A 21,380-nucleotide genomic window follows, 5' to 3' on the forward strand; every position below is an offset into this window, starting at 1 on the left:
AAGAGCTACAAACCCAGTAGAAAATAGGCCAATTTGAGAAACAACAACAGAGCTCTGTGGGAGCTGACCAGAAAACAAAGACAACAGCAAGGTCTACAGAAGCTCAGAGAAACCCGTAATTAGAGCCTCCGGCACAGGAATTGAACCTTCTAGGCACAGGCTCCCTGAGTTAACAGCAAGAAGCAGCTGTGAGGAAAGCAAGCTCTCTTTCCAGAGCCAAAGAGCACCAAGATCAAGCTAACAGTGCTATTTCATGCATGACAAATTTCCGACAGAAGATCATTTCTGCGTAGGAAAAATGTCACAGCCTACAGTCTGATCACCAGATCAGACTATCTGTACAACTTCTTGCCTTAGATTAAGAAACAGTGTGGGAGGAACCTGATCTTGTTGAGATCATGCTCTCTTTTCCTCCTGCTCTCTGGCCTCAGAGGACACAATTCTAGTCTAGTACTGCTAGAGGAAGCAACCGTGGGCTCCACAGGCATTCTTCCCAATGAGTTGTCCTTCCAACACTGGTTGCTCACTACTTTCGTCTTCATTTCAGGATAACTGATAATATAAAGACTATTGCAATCATTACCAGAAGTGTGCAGAGACTGGTAGGGTTCACTATTCATTGCAATAAAACAAAGAATGACTTGACTCTGCAATCCTATAGGATCCTTTCTATGCTCGAGTGTATAAACCTAGGCAGATAATCCATATAGGCAAGAATTTCACCACACAGCTGCACCATGTTTGAGTATCTGTATCACATCCATTTTTGCCAAACCTTAAGGAAAAGTATAAGCAGAGCTTGGCTCTGTTGGGTTCATGCTCTCCCTTTTCGGCTGATAAAAGCTTCCTTTACCACTTGAAGGTACAGTGACGGAGTTCATTCAGAAAGAGTTTGGTTAACTTTGTGAGCTTAAAGGTTGATTATTTAGTAGAATAATACTGACCTAGTCATCCTCTGAAACAATCACAATTATCCCCAGTTGTGTAAACAACCTCACAAATGTCTGGTGGCTGCCTGACTTGGGAAGAGTAACCAACCAGCCAGCATAAAGTTAGCAAAGAAAACCTGCTATAAAATGCTATCATTGAATAATAGCCCAGCCTCATAATACTTAATGCGTATGTAGGACACGATAATTTAAGATTAAAATATTACAGGTTTTGGTAAATGAATGTTAAGATCTTACCGTGGCGAATTGAACCCACTATCGACGGTGATGCTGCTGCTGTCCATACTGTCCAGTCTTGCTGAATGTGTGGCTCTCTGGTTGTTGCTGTTTTCCGTTTCCTTTGGAGCAAGGAGAGTCAGATTCTTCTCAAACTTCCTTTGCAGGTCTCTTTCTTTTTCCCGCTCAAGAAGCCACTGCATAGTGCCCACATCATCCCGGTTCTTTTCTTCTTCAGTGTTCTTATTGGTCCCTTCATCAGAATCGTCATCATCTGATACGTTGTAATAGTCAAAGGATGCCTCTTGGTTTCCGGCTGTTTCTTGCTGTCTCTGTGAAACAGGTATGACTTGTGTTACTGAGGTCACCATAGCTTGCTCGAGTTTGTCGCATCTGCCTGGCAATGCATCAGAAGGTGTCTTTTGATGAGGTTTTAGTAGTGGCACACTAGGCTTGTGAAAACTGTTCACAGACAGGGTACTGTGGAGAGGCTTAAAAAGTGTGTCTTTACTAAATATTTCTTTCCTCTTATCAAGGCTACTAGATTCCGTGTTGTGGTGTTGAACCAGTCGGCCATTTGCAATCACTTCGGGGGTTTGGCTAGTTGCAACCGGTCCACCGCTGCTGTTTGGCCCTTTAGGTGACTCCTCTTTGTGCACCCCAGGCTCTCTGGCTATGTGCTGAGACTGCCTCTCAGAGGGAGACACTTTTTTAACGCTTTCTGTCAAAATCACTGTGTCGTGGTCTTCTTTATTTTTCCCCAAAGGTGAAGGAGCAGTAAGTACAGTTTCACTAGAAGTATTACACTGAAAATAATCATCAATTGCTGATTTCGTTGTACAGGAGTTGAGCTCATTATACGGGGGCAAATTCTCGGCTGGCTTGCTTTGTTCCAAGAGGCTACAGGAAATGGGAGTTTCTGCATTGCCACCAGTCTTTTCAGGTTTAACTACTTCTTTGTAGTTTACAGATGACATAAGAGCCCTTTGATGACTGAGTGATTGAGAAGGCCTTAAGGTGCTATCGTCAATGTACGTTTGGCTGGTTGTTTGGTCATCTTGACTGCAAGCTTCAGCTATGTCTTCAGGTGTACCTAAAGAAGGAGCACCCAGAGGTCCTTTGGAGTTATCCATCGATCGAGACCGCTCCTTGGCTTTATTAGACCTCTCATTCCTTGATCTTCGGTCCTGCGTATGGCTGTGGCTTCGATGGACCTTAGAATGGGAGCTTCCCCTTGAAGGTTCAGGAAAAGGCATTTCAGTTCTCCTTTTGGCTAGTTCACCAGATACATCCCATTCAGGTGTCATAGGAAAGTGAGATTCAAGAACGTTAGGGCTGCTGTGCATAATGAAATTGTCCCTCTTGTGTTCTATTATGAAACAGCCTTCGCGTGGGGACCTTGTGAGGGGATCATAGAAATCATACTCTCTTTCACCCGGAACGTCCAAATGGGATCCCTCTGAAGGATCCCCTTTAGAGACCCGAGTTTTGCTATGTGACCGAGATTTCCCATGAGACTTCCTATGACTTCTACTCTTTTTGCTTCTCCCACTGTGGTGAGCTGAAGATCCAGCTTTGCTTCGTTGAGCTTTTTCTTCTTCAAGTTTCTTCATTAGTGCAGTGTGCCTCATGACATTTTCCACAGTTAGATCTGGGTTAATACGCCTAATAATCTCCATCTCTACCTCCCTAGGTATAGTGGTAGGGGTATCTTCATCCCTCAAAGGCCATTCTTCTGGAGGAAACTGGGCAGAAAAGTTGGCCAGTTGTTTTGTCTTGTCCTTTTTGAAGCTTAGTCGAAACAATTTTAGCCCAAATTTCTTAGACTGCTTTTCTCCATCCTTAGGCTTTGTAAGTGTCTCTGTTTTATACGAAAAATTTACAGTACTTTTACTTTTTTCAGTGGGTGGCACCTGGCACATGGAAGGGGGGCAGTAGGAGTCCTTGCAGTCTTTTGCCGATTTCCTCTGTAGAGTGGAGGCATGCATGCTGTGCATGTCTTCTCTACAACAATGGCAAGAGTCGCAGTGGTTTTTGGGTAATGTCCGGTCTCTGACGCAGCCCGAGGTGGAAGGCGTTATAGTTCCTTGCTGTGGAGAGGTACACTGAGACCTGTCAGGTATCCTCTCATCCAGATGGTACCATTTACTGTTAGTTCTAATAAGGGATGGTGTTATAAAATAAGTCTGTGGGGTCACAATGAAGTAGCCATCTGGTGTTGGGTATATTTTCCTCTCCCGTACCAGCATGTTTAAGGTATGACGAAGGATTTCTGGACTTGGCGTTGGAACACCTGAAAACAACAGCAAAATGTATTTATGAGTTCCTTTTAACCCTTCCCAAAGTATGCAGATCCTTGACATGATAGTTTCTGCTGAGCAAGCAAAACTTGGTCAAGCATCCTCCAGCATGTTTGCTTTTAACCTATCTCTTGCACTTGAGGTCTCTAAATTATTAACTAAAAAGGGAAAGCACTAGCAGAATGTGGAAAAATCCCCTTATTTATTTTCAAAGTGTTGGCGAACCTTAAGGTTCAAAGTTACACCTCCACACCAAGCCCCAAACTAAAAATCTTTATTAAATATTGTGGATTCTTCTCTCACACACCACTTACCTTGATAAATATTTAAATCCTAATTAGCCAAGTTATTGCATATAACACAAAAACAAGGCAAGAATAAATATGCTGTTTTTGGTATCTGCACATGTATTTAAATACAGAAATCATATCAGAAAATTAATAACAAATGCCCATGGGGAGGGAAATACACCTTAAAGAAGCAGATCAACATTTCCCTGATTATATCGCAAACTATTATCTTAAGAAAACTGAAGGTGCAGAATTCAATCTAAAAGAAAGTGTCATTTCAATATCAGGAGAAAGTCAGATTATGTCAAATTTTTCACACAATACACAGATGGCATTAGATTTTGAACTTGAGGTAAAGCTAACTGTAAGACCAATTCAGAAACCAACAGGCTGACTAGAGAAACCGTGGAGGCTTTATGCAAAAGCTAGACAAATAAAATAGCTTCACAGTGAATATTCAGTATGAAGATGACAAACAAAATATCTTAAAGAGATTGTTCTTTTCCATCCCATATGGCTGAATATGCAGCCAAAGAAACTGTGCAGCTGCAACACAAGATGCTACCCAAATTACTGTATTTACATCAATCTAATGCGCCATCAAATCTAACGCACACCTCAAATTTCAAAACCCTGAAACCAAAAAAGTTTTTGCTGGCAAATATAAATGCGCCATCAAATCTAATGCGCACCCTAATTTTCACAACGTAATTTGGCCAAAAAAGGTGCGCATTACATTTGAGTAAATACAGTAAATTTCTATGCTATTAAAGGCATATGTTAACTTTTTAAAGCAAACTTACAAGGCATGAAGAAACCATTAGTTACCAAAGAAGACATAATGGATATAGAATGGATATAGAATACACTATTGATTTGGAAAGTAATGGGAATGGGAGGGCGACGCCCACCAAAACCAGGATTCCAAAATAATCTTACAACAACAAATCAAGCTTGTTTCACCACACATCCTAAGGCATGCGCTGCAGCCATCCCATGCATAATGAAGGCTTTTAGATCACTTTCCTGCTTATGTCTGAAAAAAGTACAAGAAAAAGTGACAGTGTGAGAAAATTTGCTATAAAATGTGTTAGGCTGTGCGAGAATTTTTAACACCATCTTAACGTCATCATGCAATCATGAGAAGAAATCCAGTTATTTGAAAAAAGAAAGAAAAAGCTTTCATACTTTGGGGAAAAAAATTCAAGCTGTGGAGGCACACTCTAAGTGCATTACTCATTATTCCTTTCTAGATTTAATTTAAACTTAGCACTTTTTGAATTTGTCACCTTTTTCAGTCACTGGAGGGCGAGTGGAAAAGGTGAAAAATTTTAAAAAGAGCTGGATTTAAGCACTGGCTGGAAAGAAAGAACTGGGAGGGCACTTAGGGCACGCTCCCGATTTTCATTTTGAATTTAGCATGCCTGAAGTCATGTGGTGAACATGTAGGCAAGGTTTGAGTCAAATGGGGAGGAGGCTTATAGGCTGGAGTTCACCACCATTGCGCTATATCATAGTGGCTCAAATATGTTAGGATGCCATTTCAAAGCCACATTTCTGTACCCTGCAGAAACATCTTCAAAAGACCTAACAGTACAACAAGAATTAAGTAGCATAATTTAATCAAGCCTCACAATTTATTACAAATGCCCAATCCATTTTAGTGCAGTGGCCTGCCAATTCTCCCCCTCTCTCTGCACCCTCTTGCCCAATGTGCTACCTTCCACTGTGTTTTAGAGGAGGGGTTGCAAACCTTTTCGGACCAGCATAAGTACCTTGAATTTTGAGAAAGAGCTGCGGGCAGCAGTCACAAAGCAGCAGCCATAAGGGGCCTAGCGTAACGAAACATTAGAGAGAGCACAGTCATTGCTGATTCCTCCTCCCACCCCAAAAACCTCAGGCTTACCATGGGAACTCAGCTATGTCCTGTTGGTACCGATTGTGGAGATCACACAAAATTGTTTTCTCCCCCACCACTTCAGGAAAAATATACAAGGCAGCGACAACGTTAGTTCTCTTACTCTCCCACAGACATACGTGCATCTCTCTCTCTCTCTCTCTCTCTCTCTCTCTCTCTCTCTCTCTCTCTCACACACACACACACACACACCACATAAACATCTCCCTGTGTCTCCCACGAACCACACATAAATGCAGACCGCATATTCATACCTACCTACCTACCTTTAATAATAACACATCTCCCTTTCACTGACTACACATACTGTATATGCATAGGTCCGTCTGTCCCCCCACAGAGAACTCATACACTTCTCTCTCTGTCTCTCTCCCCAAGGGCACTTCTCCCTCACATGCATAGGTATCCAAATGATTTTTTTGGTAGGAGAAGAATTTCCAGGGCTACCCCATTCTCTTCCCCGCCCCCACAGGTGGGTGGGTTCAAAGTAAAATACTGACAGTCAGGAGCAGGCTAATTTCTCGCACAAAATGAGAAGCTTTCTGTACATTCTGCCTCACATCTCACGCTCTAAAAATGTTAGAAACCTGCTCTTTAAAAAAGAAGAAGCTGGGAATCTGAGGGTTACAATTAATCAAAACCCCTATTTTAGAGGGTCCTGCAACCTGAAGGTCTATCTCTTCCATACTGGCAAAATAATTAATTCACATGAACCCTATAACCATTGCCTTATATTATACCCATTTTAAAGTTAGAGAAAACTTTATAGGTTAAATGCACCCTAAAGATCACACAAAATTCATGTTACTACCATGACTAGCAATCAGATTAGAGAAACTTCTGTTAAAATATATTTGTATGTCTAGTTCATCTTCAAAAGCTACCTTATTCCTACACTTCACCAGTAAATTCTTTCAATGATAAAAAATAAATAAAACACAGCGAAACCGGAATTTAAAATACTGCCTGACAGCAGTAGTGTTATTTAAGATTATGTAGTGCTTTAATAATTCAAAAGCAAAATCTGTCTGGACACTGAATCATCAGACATGTACATTTTCCACATCTCAAGAAAGTGTGCTGTGCCCTCCACTGAGCTTCCAGACAGAAGATTATGTCTTGTTTGCTGGCCACAAAAGAAGGCTGACCTAAGGTGAACCCAGTTAAATGTAAGACACATTTCAAGCTGCTGTGTGTAAATTGGATGCAATTTAGAAAGGAAATGTATAGGAATCCTAGTTTTAGAAAGAGGCCACAATGAAGCATGGCAGCTGTCAGAAAGTGACTTCCTCACTTCTCAAGGTAACAGCAGCATTAATAGTTATACTGCATTTCAGTTTACCGTGCCTAGATAGTCCCATACATTATGCTAATTTTGTAGCTACCTTGACAGTGAAAACGGCCAAAACGTCTTCCCTTTTGTTGCTGCATTCTAATGACTGGCACCTATTCCATTTGCCTTCCCTAGCTTGGGCTCAGGGAGCATTATTCAATCTGCCTTCCAACAAATATTGAACATAACTTTACATAAAACGATTTCTTTTAATAAGATAATAGGCATTCACCGTGTTTGCCTATTAGGAAGAATTGTTTTACATTCATCATTATAGTCAAGCTCTGCCAAGAGATTTGTGGAATCTCTCTTTCCTCTATATATGAGGATAAGCATGACAAGTGGAGGCCAACCTGGCCGTATCCAACAGCCAGAAAAGGAACAGTTGCAGCGTCATTGCTTCTTCACTTCCTGCACGGAAGAACACTCTGCTCCAGCTGGGAGCGCAGAGCTGAAAGGATGTTCTCCTAAGGTTACTGGGAGGCTGCATGCCTTGCTTCATAGGAAGAACATCACAGCAAGGAAGAGATCAGCTTGGCCCCATCCACTGGCCGGAGAAGATGCAGAATACTCAAATGCTTTCTTGCCTTCCCATCTTGTTTTCCTTTTGTATCATGTCTGTTAGATGGTGCATGCCCATAGGCTCATAATCTTATCTTTCAGTAAATAGACAGTACTGTGTAGTAATAATAATAATAATAAAGTAAAGGTAAAGGGACCCCTGACCATTAGGTCCAGTCGTGACCAACTCTGGGGTTGTGGCGCTCATCTCGTTTTATTGGCCGAGGGAGCCTGCGTACAGCTTCCGGGTCCTGTGGCCAGCATGACTAAGCCGCTTATGGCGAACCAGAGCAGCGCACGGAAACGCCGTTTAGCTTCCCGCCGGAGCGGTAGCTATTTATCTACTTGCACTTTGACATGCTTTCGAACTGCTAGGTTGGCAGGAGCAGGGACCGAGCAACGGGAGCTCACCCTGTTGCGGGGATTCGAACTGCCGACCTTCTGATCGGCAAGTCCTAGGCTCTGTGGTTTAACCCACAGCGCCACCCGCGTCCCTAATAATAATAATAACAACCACTTAAATGCTTTGGTTAATGAAGTAATAACATGTTCCCTCTCCCTTCCTTTTAAATAAAGCTAACCCTAAGGTATAACAATAAAGGAGGCATGTTCAACTGGAATTGGTGTTTATTCACTATGAATACAGATTTATGAAAAGCAAATTCCAAATACTGTACTAAAGCTTCTAAAATGATTCCCCATCCCCAAACTGTCATTGTGGCTTAACAAGGGGTAGGAAAAAAACCATCCTTTGCTCATGATATACTAGTTTAAGATGTACAGTGCTTGCAATGTGAGGTTATAAATAATTAGTATACCTTATTTCTGATATAGCCATGACCCAGATTTGTACCTGCTCTGTTGCTCAGCAAACTAGGTGGCTATGTTGCAATGTAAAAACCTGCATTGAGGAAGCACATTTTTCTTCTAAGGCTGTGGGCTTTGAAATTACTCAACCTTAAAGAGTTGTGTAAAAAGCAGCAAAGTAGCAGAAGCAGTTTGATAAGTGCAGCTTTAGATGGGCAACCAGTTTTTGAACCAGATGGGCTGTGGGTTGGTACCGGTTTTCACAAGCAAATGCCAGAGCAGTTATTAGCAATTCTGATGACTATAGAGGTGATCTATTCTTACTTTCAAGTATTTTGAATACCATCCTTCAGTAAAGATTCTGTGGGTGGTTTACATAAAAGGGGGGGGGGGGAGAGAAACACAACAAAAATAAAAATAATATGAAAGGACTCAGTTATCACCAGTAATAACATCTGCAATCTGTGATGGAAACAAAACAGCAGTGGTATGAAAATGTTTATGTAACCACCACAAAAGGCCTATAATATGAAACAGTTCTAAGAATAAAGGGTCCGGTAGCCACAAAAACCATCTGTCCACAGCTTCTCACAGGACACTATGGAATGATATGTTTGCTTGATCTATTCTCATCGTACAGCATCATTTTAATTGATTCCAAAGTATTATTCTTTAACATTCTCTCTTTTAACATTATTGCTATTTTTCTTACTCTTGCTATATTTGCAGGGAGGGCCAGAAACACATTTTTCATATAACAAGCCATTCTGAGAAGTGTTTGGACATGGTCTGCCTGTCCCCCGGGTTTTCTCCATTTCTTACTAGGCAGAAATTAGTTGCCCAACTTAGTTTGTATCAGCATGATGGAAATTTCTTATTAAGATAACTTTCCTTGATTGGCTTTTTACAAGCCCTGTCTTTTTGCCAACTTAGGTAATACTGACTGGTCCATGTCTTCAAAAGAATTTGGCATCTTCTGTCAATCCTACAAAATTCAGATTTTTAGAAAATGTCCAACCCAAATCTCTTACATGTGTTCATTCTGTTAGCTGTTGGCATGAAACTACATTGTCTAGCTCTAGCTGGTACAAATCCTACAGATATATATTTTCTTGCTCTTTTTATTTTATTTTTAGATCTGTATCCTCTCGCTGAACTGGAAGCGGTAATCCATGGGATTGCTTTTCATGTTGATGATATATTAACTTAAATATCACATGCTGAAATTGTCTTACTTGAAACGGAGTAGAGAAATTTAGTCATTGGAGAGGTTTGTGGATTACAAAATGAGTATACTTTTAACTTTTATATACATACAGACAAGCTGGCAGCTGTGCATGAGCTTCCATGTGCTAGGAACAAAAACCAAGGAAAGAGCCAACAGTTGGAAGAAATTATTTATTAGTTGGGTTAAGTAGGTGGTTTGCAACCTGCATGAATTGGCACTCCCGGTTATTCCACCTATTCTATAAGATCTCTATTCATAGACTTTTGTGTGGGTGAGATCAGAGAATAAAAGAATTAGAAGCACTATTGCATTTCTGACTATGTCCAGATCTGCTCTTAAAAAGCTGTATCAGCAAGCTCTGCCCACCTAGTTGTGGAAGCTCAACTATTAAATATGGAAAAGAATAAGATGGTGGGGGGAGGAAGAAGATTTGAAAAGCAAAGATGAACTGAAGGACAGACAGAGAATTTAAATGAGCAGTTACTATTCACAGAGGATTATGCTTTACAGGAAAATACTAAAGAAATCAATGTTTTGGAAATCAAATCATTCCACAAAAGTGGAGAACACACCCCTCCAATAATATTATAGGGCTAGAGAAAATTGGACAAATTTAATTTCCCTTTCAGGAGAGTAAAACTTTCGCAAACACTTACTTTGTAAAATCAAGTTCAATAAAAATACCCAAATTTTGATTGAAAAAGTGAGATCCCATGAATATTCTATTTGATATAACAAAACAGCTAATTTTCCACTCTTGGTCCTCACTAGATGATACTAGTAAGTCATACTAATAAAGATGTGTATTTGCAGATCACTGGGTTCTTTTCAAAATATCCATAAAAAAGAAAGAAAGAAAGGGTGAGATCCTTTGGCATTACCTCAGGAGGGTTAATCCCCAAAAGGAATCTTTAATAATAATGACGATAATAATAATGTCTGCTCAGAAGCAAGTCATGCTGAGTTCAACAGGGCTTTCTCCCAGGTAAATGCGTATAGGATTGTAGCATAAGGGACTGTTGTTAATTTGTCTTAGAGTCCATTGCAAGTGCAGCCTACAGAATATGCTAATAGGTTAAGAAATCTCTTCTGGGGTATATTTTCGGCTGATAAGCAAAGTACTGTACTGATGTGTATAAATTCAAATTAGTCATCTGAAATATTTTAAATCTCAACTGTCTAGTGGAAGTGTTCCTTTCTTCGGGATTTCAGTCTTTTGGCCCTTACTGTAGCACACCAAGTTGTCATGCAGAAAACATTGAGATATACTATGCTAGAAAGTAACGTGGCTACAAAGATGAATGTATTGCCAAAAATGTTATTTCTGTTTCAATCATTGCAAATTTTGGACAAGATGGACTGTTTCAAGAAATGGCAGAGAGACATTTCTAGATTTGTCTGGCAGGGCAAGAAGCCCAGAATAAAATTTAAAATATTAACTGATGCAAAGGAAAGAGGCGGATTTGCCCTGCCAGACCTTAAACTTTACTATGAATCAGCAGCATTCTGCTGGTTGAAAGACTGGCTGCTTCTTGAGAACACAGACATTTTGGATTTGGAAGGTTTTAATAATGTTTTTGGGTGGCATGCATATTTGTGGTACGACAAGGTTAAAGCACATGAAGCATTTAAAAACCATATTGTCAGGAAAGCATTGTTCAATGTCTGGATGAGATACAAAGACTTATTGGAAAATAAAACCCCAAGGTGGCTGTCACCAATGGAAGCGAAGGCTCAGAAAAAGCTCAATATGGAGGCCAAATGGCCGAAATATTGGGAAATATTGGAACAAGAAGGAGAGAAATTGAAATTGCAGAGTTTTGAGAAATTAAAAGATAAAGTGCGAGACTGGCTTCATTATTATCAAATAAGAGAGGCCTATAATTTGGACAAAAAAATTGGCTTCCAGGTGGAAAAATCAAAACTGGAAACAGAACTGTTAAATCCCAAAACTAAGATACTTTCAAGAATGTATAACTTGCTGTTAAAATGGAACACGCAGGATGAAACGGTTAAATCTGCAATGATTAAATGGGCACAAGATATTGGTCATAACATTATGTTTGCTGACTGGGAACAGTTGTGGACCACCGGTATGAAATTTACGGCATGTAATCCCTTAAGAGAGAATATTATGAAAATGATATATAGGTGGTACATGACACCAGTCAAGCTTGCAAAAATATATCATTTGCCTGATAATAAGTGTTGGAAATGTAAAGAAAATGAAGGTACATTCTTTCACCTTTGGTGGACGTGCCCAAGGATTAAGGCTTTCTGGGAGATGATCTATAATGAAATGAAAAAGGTATTTAAATATACCTTCCTGAAGAAACCAGAGGCCTTTCTCCTGGGCATGGTCGGCCAATTGGTGCCAAAGAAGGACAGAACTTTCTTTATGTACGCAACAACAGCAGCAAGAATTCTCATCGCAAAGTATTGGAAGACACAAGATCTACCCACCTTGGAAGAATGGCAGATGAAAGTGATAGACTATATGGAATTGGCGGAAATGACTGGCAGAATCCGAGACCAGGGAGAAGAGTTGGTGGAAGAAGATTGGAAGAAGTTTAAAGACTATTTGCAGAAACATTGTAAAATTAATGAATGCTAAAATGATGTTGGATTGAAATGAAGTGGCTTTAGCAATAAGGTTAAAAAGAATATGTAAAAATGGACTGATAATTAAATGAAATACAAAGTTATAATATGTTAAGATATAGAATTAAGATAAATACAAAGAGGGAAAGGATTTGCTGAATTAACCATGTGAACTGGGAGGTGTGAGGAGGTCAGGAAACAAGTAATTGAAATATAAGATACGAAAAGATTGATTTGTTTTTTAATTGTTTTTTATTTCCTTATGTATTTTGTATTTTTCTTTGCATTTTTGTATCTTTTTTCTTTTTATTCTTCTTTTTCTTTTCTTATTCTGTAATTCTCTTTTGTCTGTAAAATTTCAATAAATATTTTTTTTTAAAAAAAAAGAAAGTAACGTGAACTTTATGTGCCCTCTCCACCGCCTTTCCACCTCCAACATGGATCATTAATTTCACAGTCTTCTGAGAACACTGGCAACTCACCTTATAAATAAAGCCACACGTGAAGAGCAATAAAAGAACTCTGCTACAGAATGCAGCTACAATCCTATGCAAAGTTACTTCAGAGTAAACCCCACTGAACTAAGTAGAATTTACTTCTGCAAAAACAGGATCAGGCTGCATGTCAACTTCCCAACACCCACCCCTAAAAAAAAAACAACCCCAACCCCCCCCCCAGCATTTTTAATTCTCTAATATTTTGAACTCTTTTTAGAGAAGATGAAGGAAGTATTTGAAACATACTTTAAAATCCACACTCACATCTATTTAGAAAGAAAATCCTTTCCATGCACATATAATTGAGAATGAGGTGACAGACAAGCCCTGATTCAATATAACAAGAAAAGCAAGTGAAATAACCTGAATATACATCATTTCAAAACAGCAAGCTTGTAAAACTTTTACAGGTCATTTGAAATGCTTTGTTTAAAAATAAGGAAAAGAAAATCTGGGTCAATGTGAGCACAGATACATTAGCATGTATTTTACCTGGGAAACAGGTTGTTAGGTGTTCCATTAGCGCTTCTTGCGTGACTTGTTTTCGTGCTGAGTTCATTGCAGAAATGGCCAAGCAAAGGATTTCCCCAAGTGGGATAAACTGTGATTGACTGATGGGAGACATACTGATGGGCGATACATCACCTGCAGAGAGAAAATATTTTGCTTAAATATCCTCAAAGCAAGCTGACTATATAGACACAGATATTTCCAACGTAGTTTTGGAATAAAACCTGGACAATAGAAGAACAGAGAACATTAAAACAACAACAACCCTAGACTATTTTCACAACAGAATTGACATTATTAAAACATATCAATCCCAAAAGTCTGGTTTAATAGGGGTGGTGGTGAGGGGGTTAAAATGTACAAGTCTTCAGGAGTGTGGTGACATGAAAGGCTACAAAAAAAAATCTTTAGGAACAGGCAGCCTTCATTTTTCTATATAAAAAAACCCCCTGCTCTCTATCTTTAAGCAAATTGCTCGACAATTCTATTAAAAAAACTCTAGCAGAGGGCTAACATTAACTACTCATTTTAGTAGAATGAAACCACAAGTATTGAGAGGACTGTCAGTCAAGAATGAAGAAGCTGACAGAGAAATCTGATGGAAGTTTTTGGCATCTGTATTTGACCTTATTAGGTCGTTTCCCCAATTTTTACCCCTTCGTCATCTTCTTTAAAAATCTGTGTAAAATCAGTGAATTTTTTAAAGAGCAATATAAATACCGCATTGAAAAAATATGGAACCGTTCCCTGTGATAAGTGATTATAAAGGACACAAATCCCATATGCATGACGTTTCAAAGTCTGCCCTTTACCTACTATTTCAAGCCTAATTCTCATTGAGGTGGTGAATTTGCATCAGCATCACTAGCAGGGGTTCATAAAGACAACAATTTAATTTGAGATGAGGAGGGGTGGGGGGGAGGAATGAAGGGGGGGGAGGAATGGTAAACCATGAGTACATCTTTCAAGTAATGAGGGGCTTCAAATTTACAAAAATACAAAGGCTAATAAGAGAATTTGTTTTACACACGGCATTGCATTGATTGTAAGTGCAAGGTCTTTCTTGTTTACTTTAAAGCAATATTAAAGTCGGTCGTTATGAGAAAGGATTTTAGATTCATGCAATTGATTATCTTTGTTTCATTTATCTACACCTCCATTTCTCTAGCTGAAGGAGAAGTCACATGCAGTGAAGTGTATGCAATTCCCCTGCCTGAAATTGCACATGTGGAACCCATTTTTTAAAAATGAAACCCTCCCATCAGCTGTTTTAGTTGGAGAGCAGGGGTATGGACTCAGCCTCTCTTATTGTCCCTTTCTGAACAAACATCTGGTTATCAAGAATTTCACCTTCAACAGAGGCTCCCATGTGGAGGCCCAGCTGGTCTACATGCTCTCTGCTGGACTGAAGCTGTGCTTATGATTATAAGTGCATGGGACAAAATGCTCTAAATGCACTTAAGCCCGATGATTTCAGGGTGTTCAAAGGTGTATAACTTTACTAGATTTTGTGTTAAATAGTTGCAGCAACACAACACCAGGTCTTGGGCATGTTAAATACACGAAACAGCCACCAACATACCACTGCACTGGATTGTGGCCACTGCATTCAGTGGTATGACTTAGGATGCAGCTATTATTTTCTATTTAAATCATTTACTATTACTAAACAAATTGCTTCTGAATGCTTCTGCATACCTGAAAACTCTACTAATGTTTCGACTCTACACAACTTATTATAAAGTCAAGCTAAACAATGAATAAATATTTGCATGGGCTGACTGCCTTTTAAAAGCATAACATAAGCCACTCCTTTTTAATTCTTAAAATATTTTTTAGTTCTTGTTTATCATGACAGGGGAATTCTCATTTATTTTCCCTGCTGACACAGTTAATACAATAGGCACTCTACAGATATCTATGAGACATTTTGTGGCTCCTCATCTCAAATATTTTTGTAGAGCTTACAGAGAACCTGTGACAGCTCCTCTTCATCTCACCTTCAGAGGTACTAATTTGCCATGTTTTATCATACTCTTAAAAATAATATTTGCTAACACTTATCTTCTACATTATTTCAGATCAATTTTAAAGTGCATTTTTCTTCTTAATAAAAAGTTGGGTAGCTTATTTCTTCTGAATACCACAAGTCTTACGGAGCATGGAGGCAGGGGGAATCAACCATATGGCTCCCATTAACTTGGGCTGATGCTCACTTAAAGCAGCTCTCCTTCAAAATTAAATTACCACACTCAACTTTCCAATGTTTATGCTCCAAATTAAAGGGCAAGCTGTGGGTGGGGGGGGGAGTGCTTTTGCAATTTGACTGTCCAGTTTGTTTAAATGCCCAACAATTGGTTTTATCACCACTACTACTAACTGAAAGGAACAACAGTCAACTGAAAAAAAGCAAAGCTGGTCCCTGTTACTTTCTTATCATACTAAGAAAACAACCTGAAAATGGCTACCAAACAGAATTTGCTTGAGTAGAGAAGATGCTTCTTGCAGATGGCTACATAAAAAACTGCAAAAAAAAACACCAAAAAATAATAATTTAATAAGAAAGTTTTCTAAGTGATAAAAAATGGATAATAATGAATGGGTTCTTAAGGAGAATGTTATTCGAAATATCCAGTTAGATTCTCAGCATATACTTTCCACCCATTTCCTCTAACAGTATTTCTCAAACTTGAACTACAACTCCCATCATCCCTAACTAGCAGGACCAGTGGTCAGTGGATGATGGGAAGTGTAGTCCAACAGACTTAAGTTTGAAAAAGACTGCAAGCATCTCCTATATCTTCTCTCAAGGAAGGGTCCTGTTCAGAACAAATTTAACCACAGAATATAGTTCACAGAATACAACCCAATTATGCATCATTTCCACCCCCCAATAAATTTGTTTATAATATAGAATGATTGCATGCAGAGTAATTTGGGTGCTACTATCAGGGGCACACAGTTCTGTTTGTCACAACAGCAAGTGTTTCATTCATGTCCCATCCCATTTATCTTATCCTTTCTTGCTACTGGCAGGACTTTGTGGAAACTGAAGAGATAAGGGGTGATGGAGGACATCTCTGTGAGCTCCTTTGGATAACCAAACTATTTGATAAGTGTCCATTAGTCAATTGTTTAGTGATAGTATGAAATACATCAGATGTACCCACTCTATGAAAAAAAGCTTTGATTTGGTGGAAAAGTTTTCATTTCATAGGACAACTCAATACTAAACAGCAACTTGCTTGCTTGCTTGCTTTCTCCCTCTCTCTCTCTCTCTCTCTCTCTCTCTCTCATGAAATGGGAAAGTCTTATCTCAGTGGTAAAACACATATTTTGGGTGCAAAAAGTTCTAGGTTCAATCATTAGCATGTCCAGGTATAGCTGGGAAAGATTCCTATCTGAAACCCAGGAGAACCATTAGTAGTCAGAGCACCAAATTGTGAGCAGGATGGACCAGTGCAGTATTTTTAAATAGCCCATAGCTATTTAAAAAAAATAAAAAATATGATAAATGCATTTTCATGTGGTATTAAACTGAAAGTATTCACCTTCTAGGTTCCTATTAATAACATTACCTTCTTCATTCTAAAGCAAATTAAAATTTTCCTCTTTTTTTAAGATGGGAAGTAGTCATTCCAGAAAGAGCCCAAGCTCTCATAACTGAGGCATATCCTGCATTAGCTATAGTGCCATACTATTTTATAATATTTTGGCTGGTAAGTTAAAATGGTATCCTGACTTCAAATTAAATTTCACATATCTTCCATTTTTATGGAAATAAATTATTTCTTATATAATGCTACCTTTTGCTCTGTTTTAGTAACACTTTGTCAGTTTTTTAAAAATTCATACACTTACAAATAGTCTCCGTTTTCCTTTTTCTTCTTTTCTCTTCCCACCCAAATGTCATTGACATTCCACTCCGCCCTTCCCTCCCACTGTCCCTATACATATGTCAACAACAAAAAAGAGAAAAGAAAAACACAAAACAAGCCATCACAAAAAAAAAAAAAAAAAACAGAAGCACAAACCCACACATATCATATATTTGGAACACAGTCCATTTGCTTTGCTTGTGGTTTAAAACTAAAACTATTTGGGAAGTCACTTTAATGCCCTATAACTGCTGCTTTCTAAGAACTGAAACATGCAAGATCCTCTTCAAAATGCTATCTCAATTCCTACTGCAGCCCTGCTTTCAATATCCAAATATTATTTGGTCAAAGAAACCTACCAAAGTGTTCTAGAACACCTCAAAATATAAGTTATGCCTGAGACTTTAATTCTGCATTTCTCTCCTAGTTTGCCTTACATGTTTCTAGCTCTACTTTTTGAACTGCATCACTCTAAGTCAACTCTTTCATTATCTTATTAGATTGTTCAAAGTCCTAGCCTTGGGCGACCTGCAACTTTATAGTGGAGAAGCAGATGTTTATATGCTGATTGGAGAGACCTGGATATTGGGTTTTTCTTCCTCCCAAGTCCTGGGAGGGATGAGCCACTACAGGCCACTCTTGAGAGCCCAGCAAGTTTTGGCATGCTCCAGCAGACGCTCCAAGTATCAAATGCTTTCTCCCATGCAATACTTCTGTTTCACAGCACACAGTGTACGGCTCCCTCTTGCAATCTTACAGCGAAACAGTGGAAGCCTTCTCCCAAGGAAGTACCAGAAGACAGGGTTCTTCTTCCACCCAAGTCATTGAAAGAAAGGGCCATTACCAGGCATACCTGAGAGCTTAGGGAGAGCAGGAGCCATCAAAACACCCACAACATTGTAAAGTCTATGTTCCAGAGCACCCACGTACTACATTTTCCTTTAAGTATATGCTACCCTTTACATCAGTGCATCACCTCTTTAGGTTCTTTGACCAAGGAAAGCTTTTAATTTCCAGTCCATGAAAAGCTTCCTTTGCTCAAATGACCTAAAGAGGTAATGGTATATATGGCAACCTCATAAATGAGTCCCTTTGAGTTTAATGGGGCTTATTCTTGGGTTATTGAGTGGCAATCTAGGCTCTGGTTTAGGAGCAGGAATGGGGAAACCAAGGTCTTAAACAGGTGTATCTTCGCAATCAGGCACAGGGGGATATAGCTATGGAGAAGCATCAATGATTATACACTCACCAATTTTGTATCATGCCAAGCCCCGTGGCAGCCATTTTGTGAGTGGCGCCCACAGCACACTCTCAAAATTTGAGATGTGCCCACTGGTCCAAAAAGAGTGATGACCCCTGCTCTATAAACCAACCAAAAGCAAACTCAGGTAAATATGCACACATAAGACCTGAAAAACCTGTTTGAAGACACACTTCAACTTTACTAAAAAAAACAGCAGTTATGCACAATAATTTCCACTGAACACTAATGCTCTGCTCTTCATGTTACGAACAATGCTGCTGTCAGTTGGCCTCTGGTGACAGCAGAATATTGAAAGTTTCTATGCTGTGTGGAGAACTTCTACTGCTGGTTAAGTGGCACCCAGCCACTGTTTAGTATCTATTTATTAAATTTATATCCCATCCATCTGCTTGCACTAAGACATGGTTTGGCTTAGCGTACATGCAAACTAGGTCAGTGGAAGATTAAGACAATAAGCATTTGCATTACAAATTTCAAATTTGCAAGTTATATTCAAAATTATTTTCAAAAAGGGTAGTGATACCATCAGGATAAGACTTTGGGGCGGGGGGCCCAGTTCCCACTCAGTGAAGCAGTGTTGGCATACCACATTTTGAAGTAATACACCTTACCATCCAAAGAAGCTAAGACTATTCATTCCAGAGGGCAAAATTACCTAACTGAACCACTGCAAAAGGGAGCTGGGAGTGCATTTAACAAACAATCAAGCTTACATTTAAAGCTAGTAGTATAGTTTGACCTGTCCAAAACAAATTTCTGAAATTTCTATTTATGCTAACATTCCTTCATACATGCTTATCTTAATATAGCTTGATAGAATATGCTGACTATCTAGGTACAAGATAAACAAAGGCCATCAATGGATTAAAAATATTAGATTAGAAAATTACAGCATTTACTATTTGGGTTTTGTTTTCAACAAGAACTGAAGTATTCTCAACATGCGCTGTTTCAGGTAGAGTGAACAGATGTTCAGAACAATGGCTAAAGTTCAATGGAAGGGAAAAGTCACACCCTCAACATCCCTTTTTGCCAGAAATAAATATCCAAAATGATAAAAACCATATTTTAATATATTTCCCCTCACGTTCAACGGCTAAGCAAAACTCCAATGCCATAAATTCAGATCTTCTAAGCACATTTTTTTAAAAAAAGTCTATATAAAATACAGAGCATGTTCTTCACAAAACCTAAACGAAAGACAAAAAAAGTTTAAAAAGGCTAAAATCATACTATTCCAAGATTTTAAAAGCAATGTGTTAGTAAAACCACACAACATGCTAAAATGGAGCAGTCTTTATCCCCTTGCAGATATGCTTCCTTCATCTGCATGGACAACCACACCAGATACAGACAAAAAAAAGATACAATATTATTATGAAAACATCTATTTCATAGTATAGATGAAGACCAGAGTCCACAGGACTCTCTGAAAGACTGCACTGGACCTGAAAGATGACAAATACACCTTACCTTTAAAATCAGGTTATGATCAAGAACACATTACCTATAAATTGGTCACAGTTAAATAATTCAGCAGTGCCTGGACAATTAAGAGTAGATGTCAACTCATCAGACCGCAGAGCACACAAGCAAAATTAAGTTAGCTGGAAAGGACTTTAGGAATGTGGCTCCTCATTCATTAATTTGCTTTACAGTATCTAGTGCAACTCAGCATTTCTAGACCAGTTCTACTTCTACTTTCTGGAATGGAAGCACTCACAATGATGGGGGAAGTAACACTGCGCTGCAATGCCTCAGGATTCTGCCGTGTCATCTTCCGCCTGGATCTCTGCAAAGTGAAGTCATATGAAAGCATTGGCCAACCTCACTCTTCACCACCATACCCAGAATCCTTTGTAAGCTGAAATGAGTAATTGCTCTGGGAAAATGCTATCGCACAGTGTTCCAGGTTTCCCAGAGAAGCTTTTGGAAAACTGCCTAGGTGCACTGTATAACAGAAACAAAACAGCTAAAACAGTGGCCAAAATAACCAAGTAATCACTAATTAGTTACCATTTTAACTCCTAGAGTTTTTGAAGGAGTAGATACTGTATTAAGATCTAAAACATGTCAAGTGTTAATAATTCAAATACGCATCAGCTTCTAAAATAATAAATTAGATGGCTGGTTCACTTACCAGCTTTTATAATACAACCACAGATTCCTGAACGGCTCTCTTTCGACCGTAGAAAAAGAAACTGCAGTCCACTTGAGCAGTACAGAATTGGGGGAGGCGTGGCTCACTTTTGAGCTTAATGGTGGCTTAGTATCAAGTCTCCCACCGCCACTGAGCTTATATTGCTTCAGGCAATGGCTGTATTGAGAACTAGACAACAGCAAATCTGATATGCAGTGAGGAACCCTTGGGAGGAAAGCAAAGATGGCCAAACTGAGCAGGGAAGAGGTAACTGATGAGAGCATGTCTGAGCTGTCAAACACGGAGGCCATAACTAGCATGGTGCATGGCAACAGCAAAATATCAAGGGGTGTGAAACTGACAAATGTGGCCAAGGACAAGGGTGAAACCGATGAATTCACTGCAAAGGTTAGATGGACATTAGCTGCTCAAGTCAATCAAGGCTAAGTTATAGGATCTCTTCTTGCAAATTGTGGAGTTAAATAATACTGCAAATGAAGCTAGGACTATGAACCTGGACAATCAGGCAAAGGTAGACATTTTAAAAATGGAGGCGGGGGATCCATTGGCTGTGCTGGCCAGAGCTGATGGGAGCTGCAGTTCAGCAACATCTAGAAAGTCAAAGGTCGCCCACTCCTGCCCTAAAGATAGAACTACAACTTTACAATGAGGTAGCCAGACTGGAAATAAACTACTCCAAGTCTATATAATACCACTAAATATGTCAGAAGCAGAGAAGAACTGTCCTCAGGCTTCACTTTGCAGGACTCACCTGCTGCTGAGGGCCTGAAGGGCCTTGCCTGCCTCCTTCCATCTGGGCAGAGAGGGCTCCGTTTTTGTTTTTTAAATTGCTTTTCTTTTTTATCTATGTCATTTTAAATTGTAAT

At 39.2% G+C, this 21,380-nt stretch overlaps 1 protein-coding gene across 8 annotated transcripts in view; it reads right to left on the minus strand.

The window, feature by feature from the left end:
• The window catches only part of STOX2 (storkhead box 2), a 133,368-nt gene that overhangs the window by 11,413 nt on the left and 100,575 nt on the right, over window positions 1–21,380 (minus strand). For all 8 annotated transcript variants that reach the window (XR_014552139.1, XR_014552140.1, XR_014552141.1 and 5 more), the window contains exons 2-3: window positions 13,194–13,346; window positions 1,188–3,459 (exon numbers count right to left, since the gene is read on the minus strand). Coding sequence is in view for 3 of the 8 variants with exons in the window: in XM_083631072.1 (XP_083487198.1) it covers window positions 1,188–3,459; window positions 13,194–13,346 (2,425 nt within the window). In the remaining 5 variants the exon portion in view is untranslated. The remainder of the gene's footprint in view (window positions 1–1,187; window positions 3,460–13,193; window positions 13,347–21,380) is intronic.

The sequence above is a fragment of the Podarcis filfolensis genome (genome assembly GCF_964270895.1).
Source record: "Podarcis filfolensis genome assembly, chromosome: 9".
In the NCBI taxonomy this organism is placed as follows: Eukaryota; Metazoa; Chordata; class Lepidosauria; order Squamata; family Lacertidae; genus Podarcis; species Podarcis filfolensis.